Source organism: Armigeres subalbatus, chromosome 3 (assembly GCF_024139115.2).
Source record: "Armigeres subalbatus isolate Guangzhou_Male chromosome 3, GZ_Asu_2, whole genome shotgun sequence".
Lineage (NCBI taxonomy): Eukaryota > Metazoa > Arthropoda > Insecta > Diptera > Culicidae > Armigeres > Armigeres subalbatus.
Genome location: NC_085141.1, coordinates 398139227 through 398154416, shown reverse-complemented (window position 1 = coordinate 398154416; position 15190 = coordinate 398139227). Strand labels below are relative to the sequence as shown.

General features: G+C 42.0%; 1 protein-coding gene across 5 annotated transcripts in view; it reads left to right on the top strand.

The window, feature by feature from the left end:
* The window catches only part of LOC134226900 (proteoglycan 4), a 79962-nt gene extending 65054 nt beyond the window's left edge, over positions 1-14908 (top strand). The window contains exons 2-6 of one of the 5 annotated variants that reach the window (XM_062708004.1): positions 3401-3613; positions 3667-4647; positions 4804-5284; positions 11487-12132; positions 12199-14908. In XM_062708004.1, the coding sequence (XP_062563988.1) occupies positions 3401-3613; positions 3667-4647; positions 4804-5284; positions 11487-12132; positions 12199-13395 (3518 nt within the window). In that variant the 3' untranslated portion in view covers positions 13396-14908. Of the gene's footprint in view, positions 1-3400; positions 3614-3666; positions 5285-11148; positions 11182-11486; positions 12133-12198 lie in introns of all 5 variants that reach the window. The other 4 variants (XM_062708001.1, XM_062708003.1, XM_062708000.1 and 1 more) reach the window with 4 other exon arrangements.
* Positions 14909-15190: the final 282 nt, after the last annotated feature.

Here is a 15190-nt window from a genome sequence, read left to right as displayed (position 1 = left end):
ATCTTACTCCATTTAATCGTTAAAGCGTTCGATGTTGACCTTTTGGATACACTCATCTTCCGATTGATTTGTTGAAACAGATTTCGCTGATGGTACGGTGGCAAGGCTCTCAGCACTTAATACTTCTGGTAATTCCTCAGTTGTTGTCGATACATCTGGCAATTCCTCAGTTGCTGTCGTTTTCGAACTTCCTGCGCTCTGCTCAACCGATGATATACAGATTGCTCTTTTGTCAACGTTTAGACGGCAGGACGTGCAAATGCGTAAATTTGTATTCAATGTGGACATTGGAGCATAACCAGTCGCTTTCAGTTTATCTATGGTGCTTTCGGTAAGATTTCGTTACTCTTTTGAACACTTTTTTCCATCAAACGGCCTACAACAGTTGAGAAAGCGGCTACTCATGTTGTTCGTAATATTTCAATAAACAAAATCACTTTTAAGTTTTTACTGACTAGTTTGGTGTCATTTGCTTGACTGAAGAAAAAATTACTATAAGATCTTTAACAACCTTAGTAGTAGTCATTTTTTTGCTTTTTCGTAAGCATTGTCATGGTATGTACCTATCATGCATTTGTTGTTGTTGAAGATACCCGTTTCCTCCCGATCATAAAGTCTATTCTCTAAGAGGTATATTTTTTGCCGGTAAACTATAGACGTACACGTGTATATAAATCTTTGATTTTGCAGCTTTTGTCTTAAAAATAACATTTCTGATATGTTTCTATCAACGTTATTATCAACAGGTTTCAACACTATTAAAAGAATTTTTCGCCAGTCACGTGCAATGAAAATTATGACACTATCAATACTTTTGATCACAACACTGGATCGTGTCTAAGTTTCTTATAGATGCTATGAATAATTAAATCAAAAATATCATGAAAACAACTTGTTTAAATCACGTCCCTTAACAATAAAATCTGCATCAAACTGCAATTCTCGAAATAACTTACACAGAAAAAAAATTTTTTTTACTAAATGTGAAAATTGTGAAATGAAAACTTTTTTGTTTATTAGTTTACCATCACCAAATTTTTATGGTAGATAGCTAATATAATAGCTAATATAAATTACGTTCGAAAAAAGATAGGGTTTTGAGATATTTGAGTTTTGTGACAAAATGATATTTTTAAAGGCAAAAAAAATTTTTTTACTGTGCACATTTTCTTAAGAATCACCATTTAGTTGTCTAACTTTGCTGAAAAAATCATAACAAATCGAACATTCCGTTTTTGCTGTGCAGCTTTTAAATATTTTTGAACCATTTTCACATACACCCTTTTGAAAAGTTAGTCGTGACTCAATATGAAGATTTGATATCGAAAAATGACGATTTAGATGAAATTGAAAAACTGTGCAGAGTTTCAAATATTTTCGAAATGGTCGCTCAGGATCGACTGACATGCCCCCGTGGAATGCCTCTTCTAACTTCTCACTTTTAATTTTTCAATCGCCACTAAGGGAGTGTCCACGAAGTACGTATCGCTTAGACGGGGAAGGGGGGTTGGGCGAAGTGTGACGATCCATACAAAAACTTCAGATTTTTCATACAGAAAGTGTGACATAAGGGGGAGGGGGGTTGAAAAAGCCCAACGTTTGCGTTACGTAATTAATCTCACGTTAATTACTTCTCACTCCTCACTTCTCATTTCTCAATTCTATCTTCTTATTTCTCCCTTTCCACTTCTCATTCTCACTTCTTCGCTTATCACTGTCCACTTCTAACTTCTTATTATGTCGTTATGTTTCAGACAACATCGAGTTAGCGAGGTAAAAATGCATTAGAAAATTACTTCAAATCGGAGAATACCGAGTAAGGGAGATATCGACTTACGGAGGGAACGCAGTATGCTAGATTCAAGGGACTTTGAATTTCATCGAGTAAGGGAAAATATCGAGTTACAGAACATCGAGTTATTTGTTTTATTTGACTTATTTGTCTTACTTGTCTAATTTGTCTTACTTGTCTTATTTGTCTTATTTGCCTTACTTATCTTATTCGTCTTATTTGTCTTATTTGTCTTACTTGTCTTATTTGTCTTATTTGCCTTATTTGTCTTATTTGTCTTATTTGTCTTATTTGTTTCGTCCCGAGGGAGAAGCCTCTTAAAGAAATTCCCAAGTCAGCAAATCTTGAATCTTGCGCGTTCAGAACATTTTCCCCACCAGCAACATGTTTACTCATAATGCTGACTGAAGGCCCCAAGTTCATCACTGATGCCTAAATTTAGATCTCTCGTCAAGCAACCACATGGCGAACTAAAGACAATTTTCTCATAACCCACGAGGCTCACATAAGATTCCTCCCAACGGTATAGCATCGACAATCGGATGTCGGGGCGTCGTGATAATTTGTACCTGGTTTGACCCCCCCTCCTTGGCAGCAGCACATCTGACAAAACAATCTCATTGGAGGGAAATTTATTGAAATTTGATAGTTCCATCAGTGCTGGGCTTGAGTGAACGCGCAGCCATCTCTTCATACTCCATTAGAGAAACTCTGTGTTGGATCGCGTGGGGCTTCCGGGCGTTTGTCGTATTCCAACAATTGTTTGTTTTTCGAAGAAAGTAGCATCGTTTGATGGCATCGTCTATACGTCATGTTCTCTGCTCCGAGCAGTTGCAAACATTCCTTCCTCTTCCATCGTGGTGGTTCTTCCCTGATGGCAACTGGAACCTTTGTGCGTCACAGCCAGCGCCGGATGCGATGATGAAAATGATGCAAATCGTTGGCGTCAATATTTGAGCAAATTATTATCGCCATCGACGCCGATGCCCCTAGTTAGGATTTACAAGCTAGGGTCTCCGATCGGAATGTCGAGTGACAATAAGTCGAGCGAGGAGGTGAAAGTGAACAGAATTGCGCTGTCAAATGAATGGTTAGACACTGGCCTTTTCCATTTATGTTTTCAGAGACTTTATATTATCATGTATTGTAGTGCTTTTCGATTTATTCACATTGTTTTTTCAAGTGAATTGACGAAAACTGCAATAAATTCGACTATTAAGAGATTTTGTTCATGAATTCGAAATTCTATCATTCGACCTCATGACCGTCATTAACACAAAATGCCATGCTTCACAAACTGGGATTATAATCATGAATGCTTGCTCAAGCTATTAGACAAGAGACTTACTTGATCAGAGCAGATTGTAGTACACTCACTGTCATTAGCTTGAGTTGTGAAGCAGACACTCACGAAAAGGGAAAAAACGAGAATAGCAGCTTATTCGTGACAGTCGAGGCGGGAAGCCTAATTCAATTACACAATGCAGTAATTGATGACAATTCAATTATTTCCATTCCAATTAAAGCTCGTTTGATTGGATGACGTGTGATGGAGGGCACTGACAATCTGTCATCTGAAATTAATTGCGTTTAACTTTCTTGTTTCAGCACTACTTGCCCAATCGGCCGTCTATACGCCGGGTAATGCCCCCGTCTACAACCCGAATGCCAACGGGGATGTGCCAGCCATCGTCCCCACGCAGGTCAACAATCCCGGCTACCTCGTCACCCAGACCGTGTATGGATTTTTGGATTTCACCACTACTATTGGTAACACGGTGATGATTTTTTCACCGCAAAGTGCCGCTGCTGCAGTAACGGGTAAGTCTTTTAAGCGTGCTCCACAATGCATCCATCTAACCGTTTCGTTGCAGAACCCCCTAAGACGACACCGGCCCCTCCACCGGTAATCGAGACGTCACCTCCGCCAACAACCACCACGCCATCGGCACCGGTTGTCGAGGAGATCAAGCCTAGCAAGACCGTAGTGTTGCCGGTGCAACCTAAGGAAAAAGTCAGTGTCGTTCAGGTCATAGCCGAAACACCAAAACCTTTTGTCGTCAAACCAAACATCCCAGTCAAGTTTGTCCCCAAAGTGGTGACTCCGATCAAAGCCAAACCAATAAGCAAACCGAAACCTAAAGTATCGATCGTTGAAGTTACTCCTGTGAAGGCCCAATCAGAACCAGAAGAAGTGGCCGTGGAGAAGAAGATCGAACCGAAAGTTCAGGTTGTAAAGCCGCATGCTCCAATCATTAAGGTTGTGGCTACAAGAGTAGAAGTTACCACGGAAAAGAAAGTTGTCACGCCTGAACCCAAAGTGGAAATTATTCACGAGGAGGAAGATAATGAGGAAGAAGAAGAAGATGTTCATCATGATGAAGAAGAATCTGAGCAGGTTGAAGAAGGACACGTTGAGGAACCTGTTGAAACAGAAACTGTCGAAGAGGAACCCGAAGGAGAAATAGAAGACGAAGATGAAGAAGAACATAAAGAACACAAAGAGGAAGACCAACCTAAGGCAGTGTTGGTTGAAGTTCCCAAACCGAAAACTACCGAAGAACCATCAATTGAGGCTCATCAGCACAAAGAACACTCACCGATTGACTTCTCGAACATCACAGAGGAGAACGAAACCGATCGCGGTGAGGCACAGGAAGACGAAGAAGACGAAGACGATGAACCAGCCCCAGTGCTGCAAATCGGTAACAACATTGCCCCCGAGCCAGAATACGATTTCCTTTCCCGGCAACCATCCGAATTCGTGGAAGAAACGTACCGAGTCATAAACCTGAAACCGACCGCCACCTCGAGCGCCTCGACGGCATCCACGGCTAGGGCCAAACCGAAACGAGGTAATAAGAAACCCCGCCCGACGGGTCTGGTCACCAAACTCGGTGGAACTGTAATCAAAGACGGGGCCACGACCGTCCACGAAACCAGCGTCATCGGCACCTACATTTCAGGAAAATATGCCCAAGTCCTACAAAGCACTTCTCATGTATTTCAAGGTAATCCGGCCAACGTCAACGCCGCCGCCAATGCCAAGCCAGCTCCGGGACCGAAGGTGCAGCCCACTCCAACGCTTCGCATTCTGAAAACGGCGGCCCCTAACCCGAACAAATCGCCCCGCTACAATCCGGAACTGGCCTCGATCATCACGCCGTCGCACTCGTCGCAAGCGTTGCTAGAGGACACGGGTCTGCCGCTGGAGAATCTGTTCGCCAACCAGCCAAGCTCCAGCTTGGTAAGGCCTTCGCGCCGCCTCAGCGGTCCCGGAGCCGGTCTCAATGGTGGCGCATTCAAGAACCGGCTAAAGAACCGGATCGGCAAGGAGGACAGCAACAACGACCTGCAGGAGCGGTCCGACACGGTTGAGGAACCGGTCGGGCCACCGGCTGCCCCTTCGGCACAGCCAAGCTTTGGTAATGGGAAGAAAACTAACCGCTACCGTAACACGCAAACGATCAAGCCTAACAATGTGGTCAAGAAGTAAGTATTGCGCACGCTCTGCAAGCCGGTTGTTTTTTGATGGACCAGATTGAGAGAGTAAGGGTAACGTTCGTTTTGGGGCTCGTAACCCTTCCTTTACACACTATTATTAACTAGCATGCGCCAGGCGTGATTTTTTGAGGACCTTTGATAAAATTATTTAACTTGCCGTTATTGTGTGTTGTGATGTGTTTGTTTGCTTTAGTTTTGAGTGATTTGTTTGGTTTGCTTTCAAGAATGATTGGATGTTTGTTCGCTGTAAATGTGTGATATTTATTTTATTTTTACAACCATGATTATATTGGTAAGAAGAAATGCACGTTCATATTATGCTTGACATACACGCACAGAACCATTGCCTATACCATTGACATTGACATTGTTACTCCAAGATTTGTAGACTCATTCCATACAATTACATACTCCGAAAGAACAACATTATACATATTCACGACTAATTCCCACATATTCACATACTTATCGTTAATCTAATTAAATGAACACTAGTTATTGTTGTGTTCGGAGAAGACGCTTGAACTCGAGTAATTCAATCCAATTTTCATATGGCAGTTTGCTTTGAAACGGATTATCAATGCATTCGATAATCATATTTTTTTGATGCTTGTGCATAGTCGCCGATTTTTTTTCTCGAATTCCACAAAATAATATTTCGTTAGGAAAATAAATATATAGGTACACTACACAACTGGCAACCTTGGCACAACCATCGTTTGGAAGGAGAAAATGTAAAACGTTTCAAAGGTTTCAAACTACGGAAATAATCAGTGGAAAATGTTCAAAACAATAGCACGTGGTTTTCACACTGTTGTTTTCCTCCGACATTTATCGATGTTTAAATGCATTGAACTCGATACCATCGCACTTTTGATTACAGTTGGGAACCGTCTAGAGATGTCGTAAAATCCCGATTAATCGATTAGTTACTAATCGATTACTCTTGATTCTTGTCGATTATTGAATCGATTAATCCATTGTATAGTAATCGATTCAAAATTAATCGATTATCACAACGATGAATCGATTAATCGAAATATTCAATTAATTTTCGACATCCTTATGATGTCGTAAAATTCTAATTAATCGATTAGTAACTAATCGATTACTCACGATTCATCTCGATTATTGAATCGATTAATCGTTGGGTAATAATCGATTCAAAATTAATCGATTATCACAACGATGAATCGATTAATCGAAGTAATCGATTAATTTGCGACATCTCTAGAACCGTCACATTTTTAAACTGAGCTGTTCGATTTGGTCTGAATAGCGCAATGAGGGCGAAAATAAAATTTCATCCATGCGCAACTGACGACGAGTTCTGATGAAAGAAAACTTATCAACAGCTGCATGATCAGTGTAAGTTGACTTAAGAAATTACGAGAATTGTAGATGCACCCCGTATGATCATTAACCCTTATGTGGCCGGCTGGATACCAGGGTACCTTTTCGGAATTCAATTCACGATATCTAATTGATTTTTCACAGCAAGACGTTGAAACTCTGTCAGATCCGCAATAATGACGATTAAAATCGATTGTAGGGGTTGACGGAAGTTTTGATCAGGGAGGGGTGAAGGAAGGCGTTCTGATTTTTTTTGCCCTTTAAATGGCCAGCATGGTATCCGGGTACCCACGCAACTTAAATGCTTGTATCTTAGGCAACTTTCAACCGATTTCAGCAGTTTTGGGCTCATTCGATTCGGAATTTTCTTCTTCATCATGCTGTTGTTGGGTTGGATCGGCTCAGTCATGATGATGTTCGGGAAATCCAAATTTCCAGGGACATGTCCTGATTCGGAAATACTGATATTGGATTTCAGTAACAAACTTTTTGAAATTTCCACAGCAGGTTGATACTTACTTGATACTTGATACTTGATGGGCTACAGCTCTTCGATGAACCTACGCCGAATGGAGTATCCTTCTCCACTGGACTCGATCCTGGGCCAATCGCTTCCAGTCGCCCTGAACATTGAGCGCCATCAGGTCCTCTTCAACTGCAAAAAGCCATCGTGAACGCGGTCTTCCACGAAGCCTGCGGATTCTTCCAGGTTAGCAGGTTGATATCATGATTATATTGGGATCATCAGACGTGTGAACATTCGAGTGAGCATTTTAGAACAGGCTCCAGAGGGGTCGAGAGAGGTCATAAGCATTTTTCAATGGAACCCCAACAATATGAGTATCAATCTTCTTGAAATGACCTAAAGGCCTTGTTTCTCATCTTAATTTTTGTTATCTATCTTACCACTCATTGATTTCTGCGACCCCAGTGATATTCTGAAAGTTCTGGAACACCCGAAGAACTGGTCGATTATTCCCATTTCCTCCAGTAAGATGCGAAAATTTCGAATCAATTACTCATTGGACCCAGGTGACCACTAACAGGTTCTCCGGTAGAACATCCGAAACATCAGGAGCAGTGTTCATTTTTTGAATAGCAATATGTGGGTAAACACATTTTGAGGGACCACACATTGATCCCGGAAGACCAGGAAGTGGTCATCCGGAAGCTTCGGGTCAAGATAAGTGGCCCTCCAGAAGTTTCACAACATCCGGAGAAGTGGAAAATTGTGAAATTCCGTTCTAGAAAACTACGACTTCAAAGATCCCTTACTGCTGCATTGTAAGAGCAAAATCATTGCAAAGACAACAAATTGAACTCGAATGGGCATCAAGTGGTCCTAGAATGTTCTGAAGTACCCGAAGTAGTGACCAAATCGGAAATCGTCATAGACTGCAGTAACTTTTTAAACTCCTGGAGGAACTTCCGGAGGAATTCCTGGAGGAACTTCCGGAGGAATTCCTGGAGGAACTTCCGCTGGAATTCCTGGAGGAACTTCCGGAGGAATTCCTTTCGTGATTTTTACTCGGAATCAAAATACTGCCATACTCGCGAACGGGGAAGAGTCATTTGGCCGAAACCCATTCGGCCGAAAACCATTTGGCCGAATGCCACTAGGCCGAACAAACCATTAGGCCGAAACCCATCTGTCCGAAAGGGTCGTTTGGCTGAATGGGTCATTTGGCCGAATGGGTCATTTAGCCGAATGGGTCATTTGGCTGAATGAGTCATTAGGCAGAAAGGGTCATTTGGCCGAAAGGGTCGTTTGGCCAAAAGGGTCGATTGGCCGAAAGTTTCGTTTGGTTGAAAGGGTCATTTGGCCGAATAGGTCATTTAGGCGAACAGTTTATTGAAAAGTGAGAAATAAAGAATGAGAAGAGAGACGTCTCACTACTCACTTTGCGCTTCTCACTTTTGACAGCAAGAAGTAGTAAATGAGTACAGAGAAGTGAGACGTCCCACTTTTCACTCCTCATTTCTTACTTCTCACTGTGAATAAAGAGTAGTGCGAAGTGGGTAGTGAGACGTCTCACTACTCACTTCGCGTTTGTCACTTTGACCAGTGAAAAGATAAAAATGAAGAGTGAGAAATGAGACGTCTAACTTCTCACTCTTCATTTCTTTTTTCACGCTCCTCTTTTTTTACAGTGACAAGTGAGAAATAAGGAGTTAAGAGTAAACGTCTCACTTCTCACTCTTTATTTATCACATCTCGCTGTAAAAAGCGAAAAGCGCGAAATGAGTAAGGAGACGTCTCACTACTCACTTCGCGCTTATCACTTTTGACAGCGAGAAGTGAGAAATGAGGAATGAGAAGTGAGACGTCTCAATTGCCTTTCTTCATTCCTTACTTCTCAAGGTGAAAAGTGAGTATGTAGTGCGAAATGAGTAGTGAGACGTTTCAGCGACAACGAAGACAGCGAAGTGAAACTACTCGCTGTAAAAAGTGAGAAGCGCGAAGTGAGTAGTAAGACGTCTCTCTACTCACTTCGTGCTTCTCACTTTCGACAGCAAGAAGTGGGAATTGAGGAGTAAGAAGTGAGACGCCTCACTTCTCACTCCTCATTTCTCACTTCTCACTGTGAAAAGTGAGTAGTGCAAAGTGGGTAATGAGACGTCTCTCTTCTCATTCCTAATTTCTCAATTTTCAATAAACTATTCGGCTAAATGACCTATTCGGCCAAATGTCCTATTCGGTCAAATAAACCTTTCGCCCGAATTCGGCTAAACAATTTTCGGCCTAGTGACCTAAGGCCAAATGGCATGCGGCGGAACGGTATTCGGCCAAACGATCCTTTATCTTACCCGCCAGTGTAGAATTTTGGAGGGCACCATCCATCCATTTGTCTGGCAAAATCTTTGAACTTTGGTAACTAGTCAGCAGTAAAAACACCTAAATGAAGTAAATCGGTAAAAATTGGAAAGTTTTATCACCATCGTTACACAATATGCTGCACTATGTACTCAGCATAAGGGGCTCCATACACGCTTCGACATGTTGTTCAACTTTGACTTCGCCCCCAGGTAATGTGATTCGGTCGGAGTAAAGTCGGACCGTCTGTGGGTAAGTTGTACGACTGTTGGACAGCAATGTAGTCTAAACAATTGAATTACCATATGCGGTTTTCTTCGGATATTTCTACAATATATTTACAATTCACTCTTTTTTTTACAAAAAAAAAGTGATTTTCTAAAGTTACGATACTTAACAGCCCGTACATTCTAATGTGAAAACTTCATTTACAATTTAATGAATGGTTCATAACAATACATTCTAATGTATTTTCGTAAATGTAAATGTAAAATTCATATGGATTCTAAAGAGCCTATAATTTGCAATCAACTAAATGATGTTTCATGTTTCATTTATAATTCGGCGGATGATTCGATTCGGAGTAGAGAACTCACTTGGATGGCGATATTTAACATACTCTCTTGAAAAAATAAAAAATTTAACCAACCAAAATATCAGAATGCTCGAAGATATAAAAATCTCCGAAAATGTCAAAATCATGTGAAACGTGTTCTATATCTATATGAGGTTGATAAGCACGCTCTCCTCCGGAATATTTTGTATCGACCGTTTCTTGCATATAGACGCATATAGATTTTGTTGCAACGATAATGAATGTCACGCCATAATAAATCAATCTGTTATTTGAATAATTTAGCACAAGTGCCGCGAATTTTAAGCATAGGCATACTCATCCGCTTAAAACTTAGCCGAACTCGTCTCACCCTCGTAAATGTAAAATAACAACCTTTTTATTCGAGTAGATGTCATCAACTCAATAAAGATACGATTTCTCGAGAATTAAGGATCGTGTAAAGGGTAAAATAGTACACGTGTGGTCATCAAATTTTAATTTCGAATTCATGATATTTCCATTGAAATATGGGTTCAACTTCTACCGAAGAAGAGACGGACTCTACTCGATTCCAAGTAGGAACAAGTTGAGGTTTATTTTCTCTTCCACTGTCATATATAGGCTCGTTTTATATTTTCTGCTACAATTTCAACTCTTAGTGCAAGACAAGCCTATTGCTCTTTATTTTGTTGCCACAAAATCCGACGAAAACTGTATTATTAGAATAAAAATAAATATAAAAATTGACAAGAATATTTCAACATTCTGAACGTAATAATGAGTTTCTGAGAATGAATGAAGGAAATTCTCGCCCACATTTCATATGCATTAATTCATATAGTTTCCAGTATTCATCCCAATATATTTAAGGTAAGGATCCTTCTTGCACGTCTTTATACACTTCTAAGGATCGATTGAAATATCTCATTCACATTCGCACTTAAGTATGCCAAAAATCTTGCATACTCGCACCAATTGTTACCCATCATTGATAAGCCAAATATACATTGGCCATGTGTTTTAAGTTATGAAAATTAATGACCACAGAATAAACTTCTAACGTAGCAGCTACCCGCAAATGACATCTTTACAGCTACAGACCGCCGACTAATAACAATTTACTTTCAGTCCACAACTCACAGACAGCTACCGTACGAACGAGTAAGTATGAACGTGTTTTCAATATTCGATCATCCAAAATTTGCACGTTTGAAGTTGTGAGCTTTCATTCCCTCCCAAGACAATTCGCATGCCTTAGCTGTAAATAGTGTTGTCGAGACTTCAACCCAGGGTTGTCGAGGGCCATCTCAAAACCAACACATCCCACCATTATACATATAAAAAAGCACAGTACACGAAGAAACCAAACCACACTCACGGTGACTGTACATATGTTTTGTTTTTCGTTTTCTTCTCTTCCACCCACACTCCACACCCCACACCACCACCTAACCTTGTTTTTGCAGCACCCGCTTTAACCGATTCTCCTCATCTAGTGTGGAACTGGCGACGGTGTCCGTTTTTAGTGAACCCACCACCCCCGCCTACGCAAACAGGCGTAACAAAGCATCTCGTAACAATTTCAAGCCAAGCTCTACCATATCTAGCCCAGCCCAGTCGTCATCACCGTCATCGGCATCCCAGCAGGACAACCGACGCTCGTTCAAGCCGAACCTGAAGCCTACGCCACCGGAAGCGGAATTCGGCACCACCAGCACCAGTCTCTACAAGTTCAAGCTGAACCGCTCGCCCGGCCGCTGGCAGTACAAGAGCCCACCCAAGCCCACCGTCAATATCCGAAAGCAACCCGGTGGCGGAACCAAGAAGCCAAACGATGCCGTGGAAAATCTGACCACGGCTCCGATCTCGGACACCTCCGTGCAGTACAACGACATTTCGCAGAATCCTGACCACTCGGAGAAGGTTGACACCGACGTGGATCTGGATCAGTCCGGATCGGTCAATGGAAACGTGCTGAACGATGCCGAGAATGACAACCAAATCGAGCGACGATACCCGGTCGAAACGATTAAGGTGGAGATTTCGACCCCGGTGGACTTCAAGGATACCTACTACGAGATTGCCACTATCAAGTCGCCCTACACGTTCCAGGTTTATTCTTTGGGGGTTTGGTTTAGTTGATTTAGAACAAATATTTAAATGTTGATGTCTTTTTAGGTTGGAACCGTGAAGAACACGAGATACATCACTGTTACTTCGACTTTCGAGAAGGTGTTGGAGCAGGAAACGGCCACCGTCACTCCTTCGCTGACAGAGCCGTTGACTGAGAACATCTTGGCGACCACTACTCACATCGATAAGGAAAGCAACCTCCTGGACTCGAGTATTGCTACACTGCCACCAATTTCTTTGTCTGGAGACACGGAAACTCCACCTCTGGAAACGCTGACGGAAACCTTCAGCACTACACAAGTCATGCTCAAAACTCACATTCTTCCAGTAATTCGCGACGGAACCGACACGTCGAGCTACACGCTGATCCAAACCTATCACGTGACTCGATTGGTTACTGCCACGAAGACCCTGCCACCCATGGAGATCTATCAATTTGTGCCTTCCAAAACCCTAAACGAGTTCAACAGCCGCCTCGACGAAGCTGGATCTGAACTGCACTTGGAATTGGAGTTCGGCGATGAGAACGACGAAGACGATGACAAACCCAAACGAGAGCGACTTCCATCCGACTTGGACCTGTCCAGCATTGGATCCGACTTTGACCTGTCCGAAGTCGACAAAACCAACATCCCAGAAAACATACGCCCCAAGAAGAAGATCTCTACTCACAAGGAAGCCAACAAGGTCACGACTGAAGCCCCGGTTACAACCCCATCGCTTACTCCCGATCAAATCCAGCAGCTCGCTCTCCTACGGTTACTGAACCCCGCCGCCGCTGCTCAGATCCCTTCCGTCATCACCTCCTCCAAACCGGTCGTCTCCGTCGAAACTGTCTTCGAGTCGCACGTTCTCCCAATCATCAACGGACAGAACACCATCTTTAGTACCATTTCTCGCCCGATCGGTACGGTCACCAAGACCAACTACGAAGTCGTCAGCACCACTCTGCCCGCACTCCCAATCCCACCGATCCCTCAGCTGAACCCCTTCCAACCGCAACCGCAGGTCACCGTCCAGTCCACCCCTGTCGTCACCAACGTCATCGTGACGGAAACCAACAGCAAGATCCTCAAGCTGACTTTCGGCGCCAAGACGGCGTACACTACCCTCTACTCGACGACGGTCGTCCCCACGCAGCTGACCACCTACGTGACGCAGTCGGTTCCGGTGCAACCGACGGCGGCCGCTTTCCCCGGTTACTTCCCCGCACCGTACGCCCCCTTCCCGTACGTGGGTTAAAACTGCAGGAAACTGCGCTATCCCTATCTCTATCTCTATTCCACCCCAGCTCCACTAGTGCTAATAATTAATTGTAGCTCAACTCTTCGCAAGTGATAGCAATCAATTGTTTTTAATGTGCCCCACTCGACACCCTTTCCCGCAATAACCCGCATGGGTATGTGGAGCTTCCAGTTAAGCGGCAGTGTGGCAACTTTGGGTTTATGGCTCTTTGTTGGGTTGCGTGACACCCCCGGCAGCAGCAACAGTAGCTGGAGGGAAATCGGAACGGAGAAATCCGATGAGAAAATGGATAATTTCGTTTACCTACCTTCGCAAGGTGGTCCCGATCGAATCGGACTTTCTTTGTTTGAGGACCTGGTGGGCGGGATGGAGGAAATTATAGGTTTGAGTTAGGATGGATGAGGCGTATGTCGATGGTACGAGGGGTCGGTGCAAAGTAAGTGGGATTGGTCATATGAAAATATTCCAATTTTTTAAAATATCAAGATGAACGAATGTTTATAGGATACATCGCCCAAAGGAATACATGTATAAAATACTTGCTATGTGTATTTTGTAAGAAAATTCTGCTCGGAAGTCAAATGAATTTTTTTCGAAAGTCGAATACTATTCGGTTTGAAACCCCGGTTAGTTTGAAAGAATTATTTCCGGAAGTCAGGAGCTCAAATAATTAAATCCAGAAGCCCAAAATGACTCCGTTCGAAAGCCATAAAGAATTATTTTTAGAATCCCAAAACGATTTAGTTTGGAAGCCCACACAATTCTTTTCGGAAGGTCAAAATAAATTCATTCAGAAAATAAAATATTAGGTTCGAATGCCCAAAGTAATTATTTTTGGAAGCACAAAATGATTCTGTACAAAAGCCTAGAAAAAAAACAACCGAAAGACAAAAAGGATTCGGTGCAAAAGCCCAAAAAAAATATTTTGGAATTTCAAATCGATTCCGTTCGGAAGTATGGAAGATTTTTTTCCGGAAGCTCAACAGGATGGCGTCTATTAAAAAGTCCAAAAAAAATCGTTCAGAAACCCAAAAGAATTCCAGTCGGAAGTTCAAAAGAATTCTTTTCGGAAGCCTAAAAGGATACAGTTTAAAATCCTAAAAGAAGTCCATTTGAAAGCTCAAAACCATTTCGTTCAGAAGTCGAAAATGATTTCATTATGGAGACAAAAATGATCTAGACCGATAGCACAAAAAAAAATCTTCTCGGAAGCCAAAAATAATTCAGTTTAGAAAAAAAATGTTTTGGTTTCGAAGCACAAAATGATTGCATCCAGTAACCCAAAAGAGTTCCATTCGGACGCCCAAAAGAATAAGATTTTGAAAGCATAAAAACGGAGTCAGATGCTCAAATAAAAATATTTTCGGTAGGCTAATTCGGATTGGAGGCCCGAAAGTGTTCGGTTTAAAAGTCCAAAAAAAAATTCATTCAAAAACCAAAAAAAAAGTGAAAAAAAATAGTTCCATACGGAAGCTCAAAAGAATTCTTTTCGAAGCTGAAAATGATTTCATTCGGCAAAATAATCCATTCAATAATTAATAATTTCCATTCGAAAGCCCAGAAGGATTCAGTTCAAATGCCCAAAAGAATTCTTCTAGAAAGCCCCAAAATAATTTCGTTCAGAAGCCGAAAATAGTTCCATACGGAAGCCAAAAGAATTCTTTTTGGGATATTTTAAAAGCCTAAAACCATTCCGTTCAGAAGCCCAGAAAATATTTTCAAAAGTTCAAAAGTATTAGGTTCGGAAGCCCAACATAATTTCCTTCAGCTCAAAATGATTCCGTTTAGAAGC